At 42.7% G+C, this 18,738-nt stretch overlaps 1 protein-coding gene across 1 annotated transcript in view; it reads right to left on the reverse strand.

Moving 5' to 3' along the window:
- Positions 1-18,186, reverse strand: part of EFCAB5 (EF-hand calcium binding domain 5) — a 55,950-nt gene extending 37,764 nt beyond the window's left edge. The window contains exons 1-10 of the mRNA XM_063450013.1: positions 18,101-18,186; positions 15,680-16,201; positions 12,890-13,046; positions 12,100-12,163; positions 8,473-8,540; positions 8,210-8,365; positions 7,528-7,630; positions 5,799-5,984; positions 592-1,074; positions 368-457 (exon numbers count right to left, since the gene is read on the reverse strand). Coding sequence (XP_063306083.1) covers positions 368-457; positions 592-1,074; positions 5,799-5,984; positions 7,528-7,630; positions 8,210-8,365; positions 8,473-8,540; positions 12,100-12,163; positions 12,890-13,046; positions 15,680-16,152 — 1,780 coding nt within the window. The 5' untranslated portion in view covers positions 16,153-16,201; positions 18,101-18,186. The remainder of the gene's footprint in view (positions 1-367; positions 458-591; positions 1,075-5,798; positions 5,985-7,527; positions 7,631-8,209; positions 8,366-8,472; positions 8,541-12,099; positions 12,164-12,889; positions 13,047-15,679; positions 16,202-18,100) is intronic.
- Between the last annotated feature and the right edge of the window lie 552 nt (positions 18,187-18,738).

Raw genomic sequence — 18,738 nt, forward strand, 5'->3', positions numbered from 1 at the left:
TCACTGCAATAGACTGAGAAAGCTATTCACTAAACTCTGAAAGGAACCTGAATATGAAAATCCATGAATTTTCCTGTATTTTGAATATTTACTAAATGCAATTCAGTGATTACATAGGGACCAAATTTGCCCATCGATTCAAAGCAAATCAGTGCATGGTGACCTACTTTACTACAGATGCTATATTATTATAGCAAGTTGTCATCAAAACATGGGGCGAGAGAAGGGAAGGCCATTAAACAGATCTTCTTCTCAGCCATAAATTAGTCTAAATAGATACTAGCACACTACAGCATTAGGAATACATGTACTTGTTTATAGTATAGTATTATATAGTATTTATTTAAGACCAAATTAGCATACTCACCTGACCAAGGCTGTCCTTCAATGATATGAGGATCTTTATCACAGTGGGTTTCTTCAGAAGGTCTGCCTTCCACAAGCTGGGATTCTGTGTCTGAAAACAGACCAAAATACTTTACTCATCAATAAATGCATTTATACCCTTTAAGAACTCCTTAGCACGTACAGTTATTGTAGTAATCGGTAGATCAGGTTATAGTAATTTAGTAGCTATTTTATAAAAAGTACCCGAGCAGGCCTGTCCTTCAACAAAGTGTGGATCTCTATCAATGTTGTGTTCTTCATGGTGTGGATCTTTATCAATGTTGTGTTCTTCATGGTGTGGATCTTTATCAATGTTGTGTTCTTCATGGTGTGGATCTTTATCAATGTTGTGTTCTTCATGGTGTGGATCTTTATCAATGTTGTGTTCTTCATGGTGTGGATCTTTATCAATGTTGTGTTCTTCATGGTGTGGATCTTTATCAATGTTGTATTCTTCACGGTGTGGATCTTTATCAATGTTGTATTCTTCACGGTGTGGTTCTTTATCAATGTTGTGTTCTTCACGGTGTGGTTCTTTATCAATGTTGTGTTCTTCACGGTGTGGTTCTTTATCAATGTTGTGTTCTTCACTGTGTGGTTCTTTATCAATGTTGTGTTCTTCACTGTGTGGTTCTTTTTCACTGTTGTGTTCTTCATGAGCTATGCCTTCCACAAGCTGGGATGCTGCTATATTTAAAAAAACAAGTATATATAAAGAGGGAGAGACACGATTATCTACACAAACAACCTTGAAATTGAAGCAGGGCTATGTGATATTCTTGAGTATTTGTCCTTCTTTGGTCTTCACAGGTCTCTCTGAGCCCTAACCTAAAGGGACATCTAGAGATATCTGATAAAGATACAAATTGCAATAATTTGAAAGTGGGCATAATTTATGGATTTACATAGTGATTCCAATAATATGTATGGCATAGCAGTCTAAAGTTCACTGACCTGGCTAGCAAAGATTAAATTTACATGTATTCTAGTTTCATTCTATGACTGTAGGCATTACAGTATTTAACAGTTTAGTAATCTATAATTCAGAAGGTAGGCTTGACTGATCTATACTTTGTCTGCACCTATTGAAAGCATCTCAGTGCTATCATGTTCTGTCAATAAAGCCTGTGCTTTCTGGCACATTCAGGTGAACAGCAGTCTTCGCTTCATTCATCATGTTTTCATAGTAGACAGCTGCTTAGCATTCCTATAAATGCTGCTAGAAACAAATTATTACCAACAGCCGTTCCTCCAGTTAAATTACAAAGTAATTCTATTATATATGTTCTATACTACAAAACTGGAAAGTTCAATAGAACAAAACAAAATAAATACATAACTTCAGTTGACATAAATGACATGAAACTTGTTGATCATACTTGTGCAGGCCACAGAGGCGGCTCTCTAATTAGGCGGTTTAGGCGGCCGCCTAAGGCCTCGCACTGGCTGGGGCCTCGCGGCCGCCTAAACCGCCTGTTGGCAGAGTGTGTCAGGTCCTCGGTCAGTGACCGAGGACCTGACACCAGGAGGGGGCCCGGCGGCTTGCCCGGTATGCCGCCGGGTGCGAGGCCCCTCCTTGCTGCCCGGCCACCATCGCAGACACTGGTCTGCAGCTCCGCAGTGTGCAGAGCTGCAGACCATGTGACTCGCGAGATTTGGCCAATCAGAGCGTTGCCGCGGGTTACCACGGCAACGCTCTGAAATCTCGCGAGATTACATGGTCTGCAGCTATGCGGAGCTGCAGACCGGAAGCAGTGGCCACCGGACCACCAGGGAACCCACTGGACCACCAGGGAAAGGTAGGCTCTCCCTCCCCATCCCCACCACCCTCACCCCCCACCACCATCACCACCCTCAGCCTCACCCCCCACCACCATAACCCCCCACCACCCTCACCCCCACCACCCTCAGCCTCAACCACCATCACCCTCAGCCTCACCCCCACCACCATCACCCCTCCCCACCATCACCCTCCACGACCCTCAGCCTCACCCCCACCACCATCACCCCTCCCCACCATCACCCCCCACGACCCTCAGCCTCACCCCCACCACCATCACCCCCCACCACCCTCAGCCTCACCCCCTACCACCATCACCCCTCCCCACCCTCACCATCACCCCCACCACCATCACCCCCCACCACCCTCAGCTTCACCCCCCACCACCCTCAGCTTCACCCCCACCACCCTCAGCTTCACCTCCCACCACCCTCAGACTCACCCCCACCACCATAACCCCCCACCACCCTCAGCCTCACCCCCTACCACCATCACCCCTCCCCACCATCACCCCCCACCACCCTCACCCCCCACCACCCTCAGCTTCACCCCCCACCACCCTCAGCTTCACCACCCTCAGCCTCACCCCCACCACCATAACCCCCCACCACCCTCAGCCTCACCCCCCCACCATCACCCCTCCCCACCCTCACCATCACCCCCACCACTCTCACCATCACCCCCCACCACCCTCAGCCTCACCCCCCACCACCATCACCCCTCCCCACACTCACCATCACCCCCCACCACCCTCACCCGCGCCCCCACCACCCTCAGCCTCACCCCCACCACCATCACCCCCCACCACCCTCAGCCTCACCGCCCACCACCCTCAGCCTCACCCCCCCACCATCACCCCTCCTCACCATCACCCCCCACCACTCTCACCATCACCCCCCACCACCCTCAGCCTCACCCCCACCACCATCACCCACCCTCACCATCACCCCCACCACTCTCAGCCTCACCCCCCACCACCATCACCCCCCACCACCGTCAGCTTCACCCCCACCACCCTCAGCTTCACCCCCACCACCCTCAGCTTCACCCCCACCACCCTCAGCTTCACCCCCACCACCCTCAGCATCACTCCCCCTCACCACCCTCAGCCTCACCCCCAACCACCCTCAGCATAACCCTCCGTCACCACCCTCAGCCTCACCCCACTCACCATCACCCCCCTCTCACTCTCACATTACCCCCTCACTCTCACATTACCCCCTCACTCTCACATTTGCCACCTTACTCTCACATTAGCCCCCCAACTCTCACATTACCCCCCCTCACTCTCACATTACCCCCCCTCAGCCTCACCCCCCCACCACCATCACCCCCCACCACCCTCAGCCTCACCCCCTACCACCATCACCCCTCCCCACCATCACCCCCACCACCCTCAGCTTCACCCCCACCACCCTCAGCTTCACCCCCACCACCCTCAGCTTCACCCCCACCACCCTCAGCTTCAACCCCCACCACCCTCAGCTTCAACCCCCACCACCCTCAGCCTCACCCCCACCACCCTCAGCATCACTCCCCCCACCACCCTCAGCATCACTCCCCCCACCACCCTCAGCATCACTCCCCCCACCACCCTCAGCATCACTCCCCCCACCACCCTCAGCATCAACCCCCTCACCACCCTCAGCCTCACCCCCCACCACCCTCAGCATAACCCTCCGTCACCACCCTCAGCATAACCCTCCGTCACCACCCTCAGCATAACCCTCCGTCACCACCCTCAGCATAACCCTCCGTCACCACCCTCAGCCTCACCCCACTCACCATCACCCCCTCCTTCTCACATCACCCCCCTCTCACTCTCACATTAGCCCCCCTACTCTCACATTAGCCCCCTACTCTCACATTAGCCCCCTACTCTCACATTAGCCCCCTACTCTCACATTAGCCCCCTACTCTCACATTAGCCCCCTACTCTCACATTAGCCCCCTACTCTCACATTAGCCCCCTACTCTCACATTAGCCCCCTACTCTCACATTAGCCCCCTACTCTCACATTAGCCCCCCACTCTCACATTACCCCCCCACTCTCACATTACCCCCCCACTCTCACATTACCCCCCACTCTCACATTACCCCCCACTCTCACATTACCCCCCCACTCTCACATTATGCCCCCCCACTCTCACATTACCCCCTCACTCTCACATTACCCCCTCACTCTCACATTACCCCCTCACTCTCACATTACCCCCTCTCACTCTCACATTACCCCCTCTCACTCTCACATTACCCCCTCTCACTCTCACATTACCCCCTCTCACTCTCACATTACCCCCTCTCACTCTCACATTACCCCCTCTCACTCTCACATTACCCCCACTCACTCTCACATTACCCCCTCTCACTCTCACATTACCCCCTCTCACTCTCACATTACCCCCTCTCACTCTCACATTACCCCCCTCACTCTCACATTACCCCCCTCACTCTCACATTACCCCCCTCACTCTCACATTACCCCCCTCACTCTCACATTACCCCCCTCACTCTCACATTACCCCCCTCACTCTCACATTACCCCCCTCACTCTCACATTACCCCCCTCACTCTCACATTACCATCACCCCCCGCTCCCTGTCACCATCACCCCCCGCTCCCTGTCACCATCAACCTTCCGCTCCCTCTCACCATCAACCCTCCGCTCCCTCTCACCATCAACCCTCCGCTCCCTCTCACCATCACTCCCCGCTCCCTCTCACCATCACACCCCCCACTCCCTCTCACCATCACACCCCCCGCTCCCTCTCACCATCACCCCCCGCTCCCTCTCACCATCACCCCCACACCATCACCCCCCTTTCACCATCACCCCCCTTTCACCATCACCCCCCTTTCACCATCACCCGCCTCTCACATCACCCGCCTCTCACCATCACCCCCCCCATACACACAACACACTTCAAGCAGCTACCCCATACACATAGGGTCTCAGACAAAAACGCAAACATGCTCACAGAGACATACATTCAGACACACAAGGATACTCTCTGTCAGACACACTCTCAGGCACATACACAGGTAGACAGTGCATCAATGTGTATATGTGACACTTTTTTGTTAGTGGGGCCTCATGTTTGCGTTTCGCCTAAGGCCTCATAAAGTCTAGAGCCGCCTCTGGCAGGCCACAAGGGCATTGTTGTGCACACAGTTAGCTTGTCAGCATGGAAAGAATAGCATCTGGTCCCCATTCACACCGTGACAGAACGCTACATTAGACCCTATATGAAATTCCCATTTGGGCTCGCAGGAGTATAACTAACAAATACTATGATGTTCTATGGAGCATTTTGATATTGTAACAGTATCCATTATTTTATTTGAGCATCTAGCGCTTTTTTTTTGTCAACATCTGTTTTGTTTTTTCCAGATTTTTTTCTGTTTCTACGGACTATATAAAGTATCCCTCCCACTGCTAGTTGGACTCTGTGTTAACACTGCCATTTGAAGACTTAAGACTACCTATTCTTCCAGAACAATGCCTTTCTTTTCAGTTCAAATGACACAGTCGAGCATTGAATTGTTTTTGTTATTGAGACTGTTCTATCAGAAATTACGCTTATGATGCCAGTGACTACATATGAATTTCTGCTACTTTGTCTGTCTCACCTTCTCCTGGATTCTCCGCAGAAACAGTCTCAACGTCTTTGACCACTGCTGGCTCAGGACTTGGAGTCGATTCTGAAAATGGAATTCTGGATTCTTCATGATCCTTTCCCTCTGTAAGTTGTTCCGTTTCTTGAAAGTTAGCCCAGAAGTCTTCTGGGTCCATTTCACTGAGTTCAATCACCGGCCCTGAGTGAATAAAGGAATTAAATTAAAAGTCAACCTATCCCCGAATAGTGTCCTTGCTCCTTTCTTATTGCACCCACTTTTTCTCCCTTCGCAAACAACAGGGTTTTGTAACCGCAATCCTGTTAGTGTACACCACTATTAGCCGATGGCTTCAGGACTTTTCCGGTAACCGTTATGGGTTATACTATTGCCTTGCGAGCAGTCCCTCGACAGTAGATGACACAGTTTTCTACCCGGGTGATTTGGGGAAGTCATTTTATCTCTTTCTTACAACCCATGGAGACCTTATTCAATCCCCAACGTCTCTTATTGTTTCACTGCCTTGCTTTATATATATTAATTTCGGTGGGATTTGTCTCTCCTTTGTGGTGCCTGCCTGAGAGTCGCTTGGACGCCTCTCGGTGCACAAAAGTGACCACGCAGACTGTGCATTAATAATAAAACAGCAGGACTGGAGCTTTGATTTGCCATTTCTCTTTCTTTATTTAGTTTTACAAGTTCTAATTTCTCAGGAAAAAGTGAATGTCCAATATGTCCATTCACCATGTACGTCACATCAATTCTATCATGCATTCACAATAAAAATTGTATTTGGAAAACAAAAGTCAACCTGTGTCTGTGAACATTTAGCATACAGGCTAAGATACTAATTTATTGACCTAACCAGAATTTGTATGTTTTAACCTTTAAGATATAGTAATGCCTTTAGCAGTATATTAGTAAAGTATGTAATTTGGACGAGCAGAGTCATTTAGTATAGTATTTTATCAGAGTATTGTTGATTAGAATACTGGTCAGATTTCACTGTCACCAGGACTATTCTCTAACATGATTTCAAAGTGAATTTCAAATGCAAGGTGTAAATAGTGAAACCAGAAAAAAATCTCTAATTGAGCTATATTTCTAGTTCAACTACTTTGGCCTTAAAGGGACACTATAGTCACCTGAACAACTTTAGCTTAATGAAGAAGTTTTGGTGTATAGAACATGCCCCTGTAGCCTCACTGCTCAATCCTCTGCCATTTAGGAGTTAAATCCCTTTGTTTATGAACCCTAGTCACACCTCCCTGCATGTGACTTGCACAGCCTTCCATAAACACTTCCTGTAAAGAGAGCCCTATTTAGGCTTTCTTTATTGCAAGTTCTGTTTAATTAAGATTGTCTTATCCCCTGCTATGTTAATAGCTTGCTAGACCCTGCAAGAGCCTCCTGTATGCGATTAAAGTTCAATTTAGAGATTGAGATACAATTATTTAAGGTAAATTGAATGTTTGAAAGTGAAACCAGTTTGTTTTTTTCATGCAGGCTCTGTCAATCATAGCCAGGGGAGGTGTGGCTAGGGCTGCATAAACAGAAACAAAGTGATTTAACTCCTAAATGACAGTGAATTGAGCAGTGAAATTGCAGGGGAATGATCTATACACTAAAACTGCTTTATTTAGCTAAAGTAATTTAGGTGACTATAGTGTTCCTTTAAATTTCAAATCCACTTTGAATTCAATTTGAATTTTCACTTCATTGAATAACCATGTAAATATCTCACATTGTCTAGGATTTCGGGGCTGCCATTCAGGTGATTCAGGACTTGTGTTGTCAAAGAAAGATTCCATCAGGGCAAGAATCCGCTGTCTGTCCAGGAAGCCAACCTAAAAAAGTCACAAAAACAGAAGATAAAAAGAAGCAACAATCAATGCAAACAATACTTCCAGCATTGAAACCAGAATATAAATTCGATATATTCTATATATTGTGCTCTAATAATTACAACATTATGAATAAGCTATAAAGATTTTCATGTGATGTTTTTTTTTCTTCTAGGAAGACAGACAGACCACAGATTGAGCATTTCAAATCACAATCCAGTTCCGCTCAGGCATAGCTAGGGCACACTTTGAAGAAGTAGAAACATTGTCTCTATTTCGCCTCCTCGCCAATGACGGACAGGTGCGAAAGTCAGAGTTTATAGCACAGGTTGGATGGGAGTGCAGATTTTCTACATTTGATTTTATTTTACAGACCTCATTAACGCTAATAGTAAAATGAAGGGGAAAGTAAACATAATATAAAAAATACTGGCAAGTGACAGTTGTGCCATAACGTAATGGTACTGACAGCAACAGCAGAGGGAAAGCAATTATCTCAGATGATTTACATGAAGGTAGACAGCAGAGCAAAGCGGCACTAATGAATGTAGACAAGGACAATGCATAAAGTATAGAACCAACCTTTCCTGGGTCACACTTAAAGAAGAGATCAGAAAACTTCTGCCGCCTTATGTCATGGCGGATCGTTTCGCGAAACATGTCTGCACACTGTGCAAGATGATGCAGAAACTCTTGAAAAACATCCGTGCTGAATTTCGAGATAAAGGGATACACATACTGCAGTGGAGGAAAGAAAAAAAAAAAAGGTTTTAGGGCAGTTTGAATGATTTGTCCATATACTGAATATTGATTTAAGTTTTTTTTTAGGTAAATTTAATTTATACCTCCACAAATTCTTCTTTATTCAGCTTTTGTTCCATGGTATGCACGATCTCCAGGTCAATATCATACGCTATTAAGAAAGAACATAAATGAGTAATGAGCTGAAAAATATTATAGACAATATTTATAAAACCAAAGTGTTCAAACTGTAAAGCACTATTCAGGCACAGTATTATAAAATATCGGCTCTAATTGCTGATTTGGCCTAATTTTTGTGATTTGACTGTCTATAAACCATAAATCACTATCAATGAATAAATACTGAAAATATTCATCTGTTCTTTTTCACATATTATAGTTCCGTAACACACATGCCTTATACAGGTCAGTCTTTTACTCTTTGTTACAGCAACCGCAACACATACACTGTAGTTGGTGTGATATTTTTATGGTTAACGCATTTTGCATATTGTTGCGGAATATGTTAATGAAATGACACGTGCCAAAGCTCACTAGATTTGCTCTTTAGTAACACCCTTTATAATTTTTTCGATGACATTGCTTTTTACAATATTTTACAAACTTTTTATTTCCAATTATTTATTATTAATGTGGTACACACATCATTATAGCTGTTGCCATGAAGAAATACATAGTTAAGTCAGGGTGATAAGAAACATACTTCATGTACCGTAGCACGTGGGACCTACCTCTTTTGCTTTAATAAGGGTATCCCATCCTGGAACACATCCCTGTTAGCTCAACTCATGGGCTAAACAAAGGCATTTTAGGTCTCTTATTCTAAGTTCTTCCTTATTGTTTAATAATAATGTATGTATGGTTTGCTCTGTGTCCTATTTTTGTTCCACTTGCAGCGTTTTTATTTATATACAATAACTTATTTACCATCTTGACTGGTTTTACTTAAGTTTGGCAATTTGGATGTGACTGTTTAGTGACAAAGAAGAACATCTGTATTTTTGGCTCATCCTGCTAAAAAAATTTATATCTTATCTAGAACCCTTATGACATTAGTTTCTGTTAAATTGAAAAGCAATGCGGCTACTGTTACACAAAGGGTTAGCAACACTGAAGTACCCCTAGGTTGTAGTGGGACTGGACACATAATTGAATGAGGTACATGATATTTCATAGCACAGCTATCAGTTACAGGTTGTAAAGCACAGAAAGTCATTCTCCAAGGTCAGACGTGTCCTGCACTGTGAGAGGCAGATCATTGTATTTATCCAGCTGATGGAAACATCTCCTGTTGTTGATGAGGTTACCCTGGCATTTAACTCTCTTACTCTAACAGGGAGTGATACGTTATCTGAGGCAATCGTCTTTTAAAAGCTCTTGTATCCACAAAGCAAAAGGTTAATGTTAGAAATTATTCGGGTTGCAACCTATATGATTTTTATTCAGAGCTACATTTTTTTTTTTTTTTAAAAACACCATAATAAATACATAATAAATGTGGCTATCTGTAGGTATGCTCATCCAGGAAACTGTACCCTGCTTTGTCTGTAAAGTGCTTGTATTTCTTCCTAACATCAGTGTCTTCCATCTACCAGTTGCTATTTGCGGTTTACCAATTCTCACAAATAAAATTCCAAACTGAATATAATGACAAATTCGGTCAATTCGCCGGTGTCCTGTCTAAATGACAGGACGTTCGGTCACGGTGAATGAAGCATCGCGAGAACACGCATGAGGGTGGAACTGATGGGAATACTTTCTTTGACACTGGAAATGGAGCAGACTTTAGCTCCTCCTTTGGTCAAAGAAGGTCGAGTTTAGGAACAATACATAAGACAAAGTAGTCCCTACTTTATGTTGTTTTAAAGAAAAAACGATCAAAAAGGAAGAAAAGAAGAACAGACTCCGAGAAAGGAAGAAAAGAGGAAACTGTTACGAACAGATAAGTTTGGCGTGACAGTGCCACTTTAAAAGTATCTTCTCTACTCTTGTATTCTGTATCTCCCTTATATCTATCTCCAGCTCCTGTATCATCTTTCTCTCTACCACGCTCTCCCATTCTACCTCTGGTTCCTACACCTACTTGCTATCTTACCCTGTCTGCCATATTATTATTATTTCTATAGCACCAGCAAATTCCGTAGCGCTGTGCATATCTCCTTACACTATCTCCAGCTCCTACTGTATCTCTTATTTATTACCTGCTTTCCCTCTAGTCTCATTATTTTTTCCTACATTACACCTCTCTGATTTAATCTCCTATATTTTACTTTTCACAGCTCTCCTGTGTGCCTTATAACATTCTCTTCCGTTTACCCTATATATATTAAACTGGACCTGCGTAAACAGTATATGAACAATTTTAACTATCTGAGGACAGCTATATCATTTAGAATTGAAATAGAAAACATTCACAATAATGTATGTTTATATGTTATAATACAATTGTATTCTTCAGGTACAGTACACAGATATTCACCTGCCTCACTATGCATAATGATGTTGTGCAACAGTAAGTTAGCACAGCGGTTCCCAAACTGTGAGACGGGCACACAGGGGAGCCGCAAGTTATTTTCCAGGTGCTATGATTATAGCCCTGGGAACTGTGCTCTCCCCTGCCGGCTCTGCAGGACCGGAGGGGAGATCAGAGTTCTCCCTCTCCGTCCCGCTAGCACTTTGCTGACAGCCGGCAGGGGAGGGAGGGAGAGAGGACCTGGGGAGCTCTAACCTGCAGCTCCGCCGGGTTCTCCTGCAGCCTCCCATTAATTACATCAGAAATCCTCCCCTCTGCCTGTGATACAATTATCTCAACACAATAGACTTAATTATCACAGGCAGGAAAATACAGTATCATAAAACATATCAAAGGGACCCCAAAACATGCAATAACCCCATAAAAAAAACACAAATAGTGTTTTCAAATGCCATATATTCCAGGGCCATAGTCAGAAGGTAGGAGGCGGGCAAGCAGCCCCCTCCAAGAACACGTGGCGAGGTCTGTTCTGCCACATTCTGCCCCCCTCACACACACACTGTACCCCTCATGCACAAACTGCCCCACATACTCACACACACAACTACATCCTTCACAAACACAATGCACCCCTTTACACACACTGCACCCCTGTACACACACACACGCACATGGACCCCTTACACAGATGCACGCACACTGCAACACTCACACACATTGTACTCCCTCCCCCCATCCCCCCCCCCTACACACACACACACACACACTACAGCTCCTATCCCGACAGACCCCAGGTAAGTTGTCAAACTGTTCTTAACCCCTTAAGGACCAAACTTCTGGAATAAAAGGGAATCATGACATGTCAGGCACGTCATGTGTCCTTAAGGGGTTAAACAGTTTGACTACTTACCCTAGGAGGGCACTACGGCACTACTGGCACCATAACCACTAAAATGTAATGTAGTGGTTATTGTTCCTGGATTGTTTCTTTAAATAATTTACCAGTGCCACTCCCAAGATAAGGGTCCCATTATATGCCGCAGCGCTGTTCATATATACAACCTAGAAAATAGTTTTGACTGGGGGCGCCTTGGAAAAATATTGAAATATTAAGGGCGCCTTGAACCTAAAAAGTTCTGGAACCACTGAGTTAGCATATACTCAAAGTTTGTGTTGGACATCATTAGACCTTAGACCTAACACCCTGTCTCTGATCTTTAGCCTGTACTCCAGGTACCTGGTATAGCCTCTTGTTGAAGTTGAAGGATTACTTCAAGAAATGACTTGAGGGCACTTTGTACCTGGAAACAAAGGAACATGGTCACATATACATTCTTTAAAGCTTAATTACAAAAGTTACTTGTTCCTGAGTGTTTCGCCTCTCCATGGTAAAATAGAGGGAGCTACATGGCCAAAACCGAAAGCTAGATTCAATGAAGAGAAATAAATGATGCTGATCTGGCACTTCCCCAGGGCAAAGTTTGGACACCCCTGGTTACAAAGAATAAGGAAGAATAAAAACATAAAAACAAAAAAATGGGCAACTGAACAAAACTGTAAAAGTGTATATAAGAGGCACAGTGTAACATCTTAAGGACCAAACTTCTGGAATAAAAGGGAATCATGACATGTCACACATATCATGTGTCCTTAAGGGGTTAAACATCCAGAACTAATAAAAACATTACATATATAGGACTTATTTTTCACGACTCTCTTTTGTTTTCTTTGTGATTATTTCTAATTGACGTTCAATAAAACACAGATCGTAGCATCATTGGGGGAGATGGGAACAACTTAATCTGTTTAAGCTTAAACATTTTGACAGATTTAACATATCCCGCATGTTTCCTAGAATAATGTCATCATAATGGGTAATGTATGAATAGTGCTGCCCTGCCATAGCCACAAATATTTGCGGTACTATTTAACAACCACTGATTTAGATGATTAAGGTTTAAACAAAGCAATAGATTATTGTATTTTTTTGTATAAATGTCTATCCTCCTTCAATTAACTGCACTCACCAGTGCTAGAGGGATTCTCCCCGTCACATCCAAGGTCCACTCTTGAAATTGGAGAGACAAGGCTCCTTCCCTTCTCTGCTTGATCTGAGACCGGATGTTTTGCACTTGTGCTCTCTGGTTTTGGGATTCATTCAGTTCTTCTTTCAGCTGCCCAAGCCTATTGTATGATAAGCAAACAGTTATGGGCATTTTAGTGGATTTAAAATCTGGTAACAAATTGGAAAAGTGAGAGTGGATATGTATGAAGTCTATTTATGAGCTTGATTGGTGAAAAGGCTCAGTATATCATTCATTTACACTCCAACCATTTCACATTCTGCAACTCTATTATTTTCCCATCAGCTCAGTGTTGGTGGTCTAATAGGATTATTTACTAAAGCGACATCATGCTGACTTTTTTTGCCCAATCCAGTGCTCCTCAGAGAAAAGTTTTGCGGACAAGAAGTGCATGCATGGCCAGGACTGTGCTCCACCAATGGAATGGAAGTTGTGAGAACAGAGTTTAAATCGGTTCACAGAGTGGAAGCACCTATAGTGGTTGTCAGGAAGAGAACCACTAGAAGTGTATTTAACCCTGCAATGTAAGCATTGGCATATCTACTAACATGGTTTGGACGCTCTCTTACACTCCTTCCTCCAAAACAAGATCTTACTCAATTTGAAACTCTAAGTCTGAAACCGAGACCATTACGAAGGACTCTGTTACAGATATACAAACTCTTACAGTCCTCTGATTCTTCTCCACTGGAAGCATGCACCAGGGTCTGGAACTCTGACCTAGCCAGCTCCCTCTCCCCAGTTGCCTGGACAAAAATATCCCTACATAGGATATGGTATAGGACTCCAGTATACCTCCACAATCTCTTTCCCACTTGTCCCAGGGAGTGCTGGAAATGTTGTTCTACTGAAGGAACATTACTACATGTTTGGTGGCATTGTGATAGGATTATACCTTACTAAAAAGATATCCTACAGCTTATTGGGGGAAATTACACATGCTACAGTCATGACATCCATGCTGCCTGCTGTCTTTTTCCACCATACCATGAGATTACTAAACTTGTATCACAAATCCCTTGTATGCTATTTTTTAAATGCTGCTAAAGCTCTAATACCAGTCTACTGGAGAAGCTTTATCCCCTTACTTTATCTGATTGGATACAGAGAGTTGAGTGTATGTAAGTGATGGAGTAATTTTTTACATCTAGCTCCACTAACACACAGAAATGTAGGGAGACATGGCGACGATTGACAAAATATCTCCAAACACGAGCAGAGACATGGCAGAAACCAATGATCAAATTCATGGCTTCTTCCATATTGCTCATACAGGCTCCTGTTCCTCTAACTGTTTAGTTCATAACCTAACCAGTTTACTGGCACTTGCATTTCAAATATCTACCATAACACAATCCCTTATCAGTTATACTTATTACTTTCTTACATGTACCGAATAGGATTGTATTTCAACCCATCTTGTTGACTTGAGACTGCATTACAGGCCAGAACCTGCTTTGTCAACAATAGCATACCTATTAGCAAGCATTTCAAACCTTATTTCTAGGAATAACTGTATGAACCAAATAAACTCCAAGGTAGCTATTTGCTCTTAATGTCAATGTTTTGCTTTATTCCTGAAAAAGCATTAAAAACCAAAAACCCCCTAAAAAACTAATGGATCACTGTACCCAGACGACTTAATTGAACTGAAGTGGTCTGGCCGCTTTTAGTGGTCTTTTAAATGCACACTATAGTCACCAAAACAACTTTAGCTTAATGAAGCAGTTTTGGTGTATAGATCATGCCTCTGCAATCTCACTTCTCAATTATCTGCCATTTAGTAGTTAAATAATTTTGTTTATGTATAACTAGTCACACCTCCCCTGCATATGACATACACATAATTAATGTGGTATCTTGGGTCCTTACTAGATGTCTTGAGCAGCCCCTGAACCCTCTTAAGCCTCAGGTCTAACTACAGAGGCAGCCATGACCTTTCAACCTCATTACCCAACAAATACTTGTTGTTAGAAGCTAATAGTATTACATTCTGTTAGATTGCCAATGTTAATATAAAGAACAAGTGGGCCTACATTTCCTGGGAGCTGTCAAAGATCAATTGAAGGGACACTATAGACACCAAAACAACTTTAGTATAATGAAGTAGTTTTGGTGTATAGATCATGTCTCTACAGACTCAATTCTCTGACATTAAGAAGTTAACTCACTTTATTTATACAGCCCTAATCACAACAACTCTGCATGTGACTTTAACAACCTTCCTAAACACTTCCTGTAAAGAGCGATCAAATGTTACACTTCCTTTATTGCACAATCTGTTTAATTTAGAATATCTTATTTTCGTACTGTTAATAGATTGCAGAGTTTGCAGGAGCTTCCTGTCTGTGATTGAAGATAAATTTAAAGAGCAGGAGACTTCTAAAGTCAGTTAACATCTGAGTGAAAAATAAAGCAATTTGTTTCATGCAGTCTGTGTCACTTACAGCCAGGAGAGATGTGGCTAGGTGTGCATGGACTTGAACAAAAGTGATATTACTCCTAAATGGCAGAGATTTGAGCAGTGAGACCTCAGCGGCATGATCTATGCACAAAAACTGTTTCATTAAGCTAAAGTTGTTTTGGTGACTATAGAGTCCCTTTAAGTATTATAGAAAAATCATACAGTGCTAGAATATGGCAGATACAAAAGTACACAATATAAAATGAACTCCAGTGATGTAATTAACCAGAAAGTAAAGCTGAATATTGTAAGTCAATGTAGATGCTCACCTGTTGAATTCAAGGTCGAAAACCTGATCTTTGAGATTTGCAACTACCTCTCTTAGGCCTCGGACATATGGATGTGCATGAGAACCTACACTAAACTCAGGTTTATTCCTCATGAGATACTCTCCCAAAAAATTAACAGGGTCAAACTTCACAGAACCATCTTCCAAAACCTTCTTTTTCTCAACTTCTTTCAGCACAGCTTCCAGGCCAGGCACTATAGTTGGCATTAACTTTTCAAGCAGATAAGCTCTAGTGTCCACGGACAATTTATCTTCGCTGAACCACTCTTTTGTCAGTTCATCAGGTGGAGCAGTCTTCTTTAATTTGGCCACTTGTTCTCTATGATGTTTTATGTTTTCCAAGGTTTTCTCTTGTAGATTTAACCCTCTCTCTTGCATTTTTTCTAAAAATATTCTCCTCCATTCAGCATCTACGTCCTTGGACTGCCTGATGTTGTCTTTGGAGTATTCCATGGTAACGCTAATACAAAATCCTCAACTTCTAAATGATAAGTGTATTCTCCTGAGGATACAAGTAAGACCAGACTCCGATTAGAGAAATAACAATAGGACCAATCCTTAATATTTCAGTTTTAGCTGTAAACGTAGGTGTGAAGGTAGAGTTTTGCACCATCAGGAGCAGTTAAACTGTCAGCGCTGTGTTAACTCCTTAAGGACATAACTTCAGGAATAAAAGGGACTCATGACAGAATATTTCCGTCATGTCATGTGTCCTTAAGGGATTAATGTAGTTGACATGGTGTGTTGCCCCTACAACCTGGTCAGATTTCTTACAGTCTATTATTCTATTAAATATACAATGCTGATGCATGACAAATATACAGTTGATCACTTATGTCTAGCAACTGTGCCCACTACAGTTATATATCTCTAACTCAGCTTCTGGGTGAAGAGTGATACGCCATATGGAGACATGGGGACTGCAGGTATCCCATATGAATACCAGAGTACACTGATCCTCTAGTCCACTGACCCTTACAACTTGAATTCCCCTTCCTCCATCATTGTAGAGGACCACAGAATGATCCTTACTAATAAGTAATATTCAGAGTAAGTGGTGTTTTCACAACATATAGTTTATGTAGATAAAATTGGTGTATATATGGTATCTATCAGGTTATGGTCAGCCACAATTATGCTGTTGATTACCATCTTGTATAGGTACTAAAGATACACCAATCCTTCTGTCTTTGGTACAACCCTGTTCTATAATGATAACCACACTAAAATCGGAATAGCTTTGTACCATATGGGACAAAATCATTTTAGATTTGGCCTGGATTCCAGCCAGACTGAAAGCCACATGGCAGCTGAAATCTGAACATGGATTATCAAAATCTGAACATTTGAACTATTTGCCTACTTGCAATGCATGTGGCTTAATCATGTGGCTGGTTAGGACAGCGAAATTTCTCCCTACCCGGTAATTATATTAGAAGCTTCATCCACCACCACTATGGGTAGTGGTTCCCTTCATGGTTTTTTACAGAGTCCCCCACCCACTAGCCACAAGTGGGGGTAGAGATGTAGATGTTATGACCCTCATGTTCATAGGTAGGGGCTGAACTGTGCCTACGTCCCTATCCCCCGGTTATTTTACAGCTAAGTAGACATGCTCCGACTGGCAGCATGGAAGATAAGGGTATAAAGGAGGTTAAAAACTGCCCTTACACTACTGTGTCATGTTGACACCCCATAAGTTTTTATTTTCACTCGGCTGTGTGAGGGTTAATCATGTATGCTAGCCAACCACCACATGGTTAACTCTAACACTGCCATAAGTTTTTTTTTACTATTTGTTCTTCAAATTAACTTTTACTGGAACAAAAGCATGTGAACAATAACTTGCAAGTGTGCTTACTACTGAATGCATTCAGTCCCTAGTAAGTTTAAAATCCATGCTTTGTACATATTCCAAATCCCATACTTTTTATAGTGTTCAAATGCAAAAAGCACAGATTTTATTTCCAAATATTTTTATTGGAAATTATGTAGAGTTTTAAATCAGACACCAAATGCATCTGGGTGAATAGTGCAGGAATTCTGCCAATTCGATCGGAATTCTGCCATTTTCATCATCCGGAGAAAATCTGGTGTTAACGTGAATAACTTCAATAAACAATCAATAATCAATAATTGATTAAAAAAAAAAAAAAAAAAAAGAAGGATTGGTATGCGCCAGATATTAAATGTAGAAACAGCATACACTACCCATGATTTGGAAACGTTGTATTACTATTCCCAAACACTGAAACTCTGCCTACAATAATAATTAAAAAAAAATGGAAGAGCAAAATAGAAACAAAGACTAGATTTTATAAAAATATTTTATGGTTATTGCAACAAATTTTTGAGAACTAAACTGTACCATAAATACAGTAAACATACAGCTCTCTCTTACCTGTAAAGTCTGTGGTTTATATAAAGATTTTCTGAATGCAACTAGTTTGTTGAGCTGCTTTTCGTTTTAATAAACAGCGAGGCCTGTTTCAGGCGTGTGCACTGCATGTTTGGGTAGCACAGGTTGCTTAGCAATCATCTATTGTCTTACTTCAAGGCTGTTGTGCTTCCTGCTTCCTTAATTCATTCATTACTCATAAATTACATTCCAGAATTTAGGCAATGCAACAGCTTACAAACATTTCACCTATTTATTCTGTGACCCTAGACTAAAAATGAAGGAATCCATTATCCATTAAGGAGGTTAATCTGTTCTTTCAGCAAAATGTGCTATATGGAGCAATGTTAACGCAGTCAGGTTTATATAGCCTATTGGGTTATTTCTTCGTTTTATAACTCAGGAACGGCGATGGTTTTGTTACAAGGTTAATTGCCTCACATGGCTTTCATACCTACAGCCACTAGAGGCGCTTTCACAAACTAGTGAAGTAAAATTTCACTATGTCTATCAGATGGTCTCATATAGACCATCTGACTAGCGCAGTGCGGAGTTTTGGCGTTCCTGCGCACTAGCCTCCCAATGCTTTTCTATGGAAAAGTATTTGATTGGCTACAATAATTAATCCACAGAGGCGGAGC

This window comes from Pelobates fuscus, chromosome 1 (assembly GCF_036172605.1).
Source record: "Pelobates fuscus isolate aPelFus1 chromosome 1, aPelFus1.pri, whole genome shotgun sequence".
In the NCBI taxonomy this organism is placed as follows: Eukaryota; Metazoa; Chordata; class Amphibia; order Anura; family Pelobatidae; genus Pelobates; species Pelobates fuscus.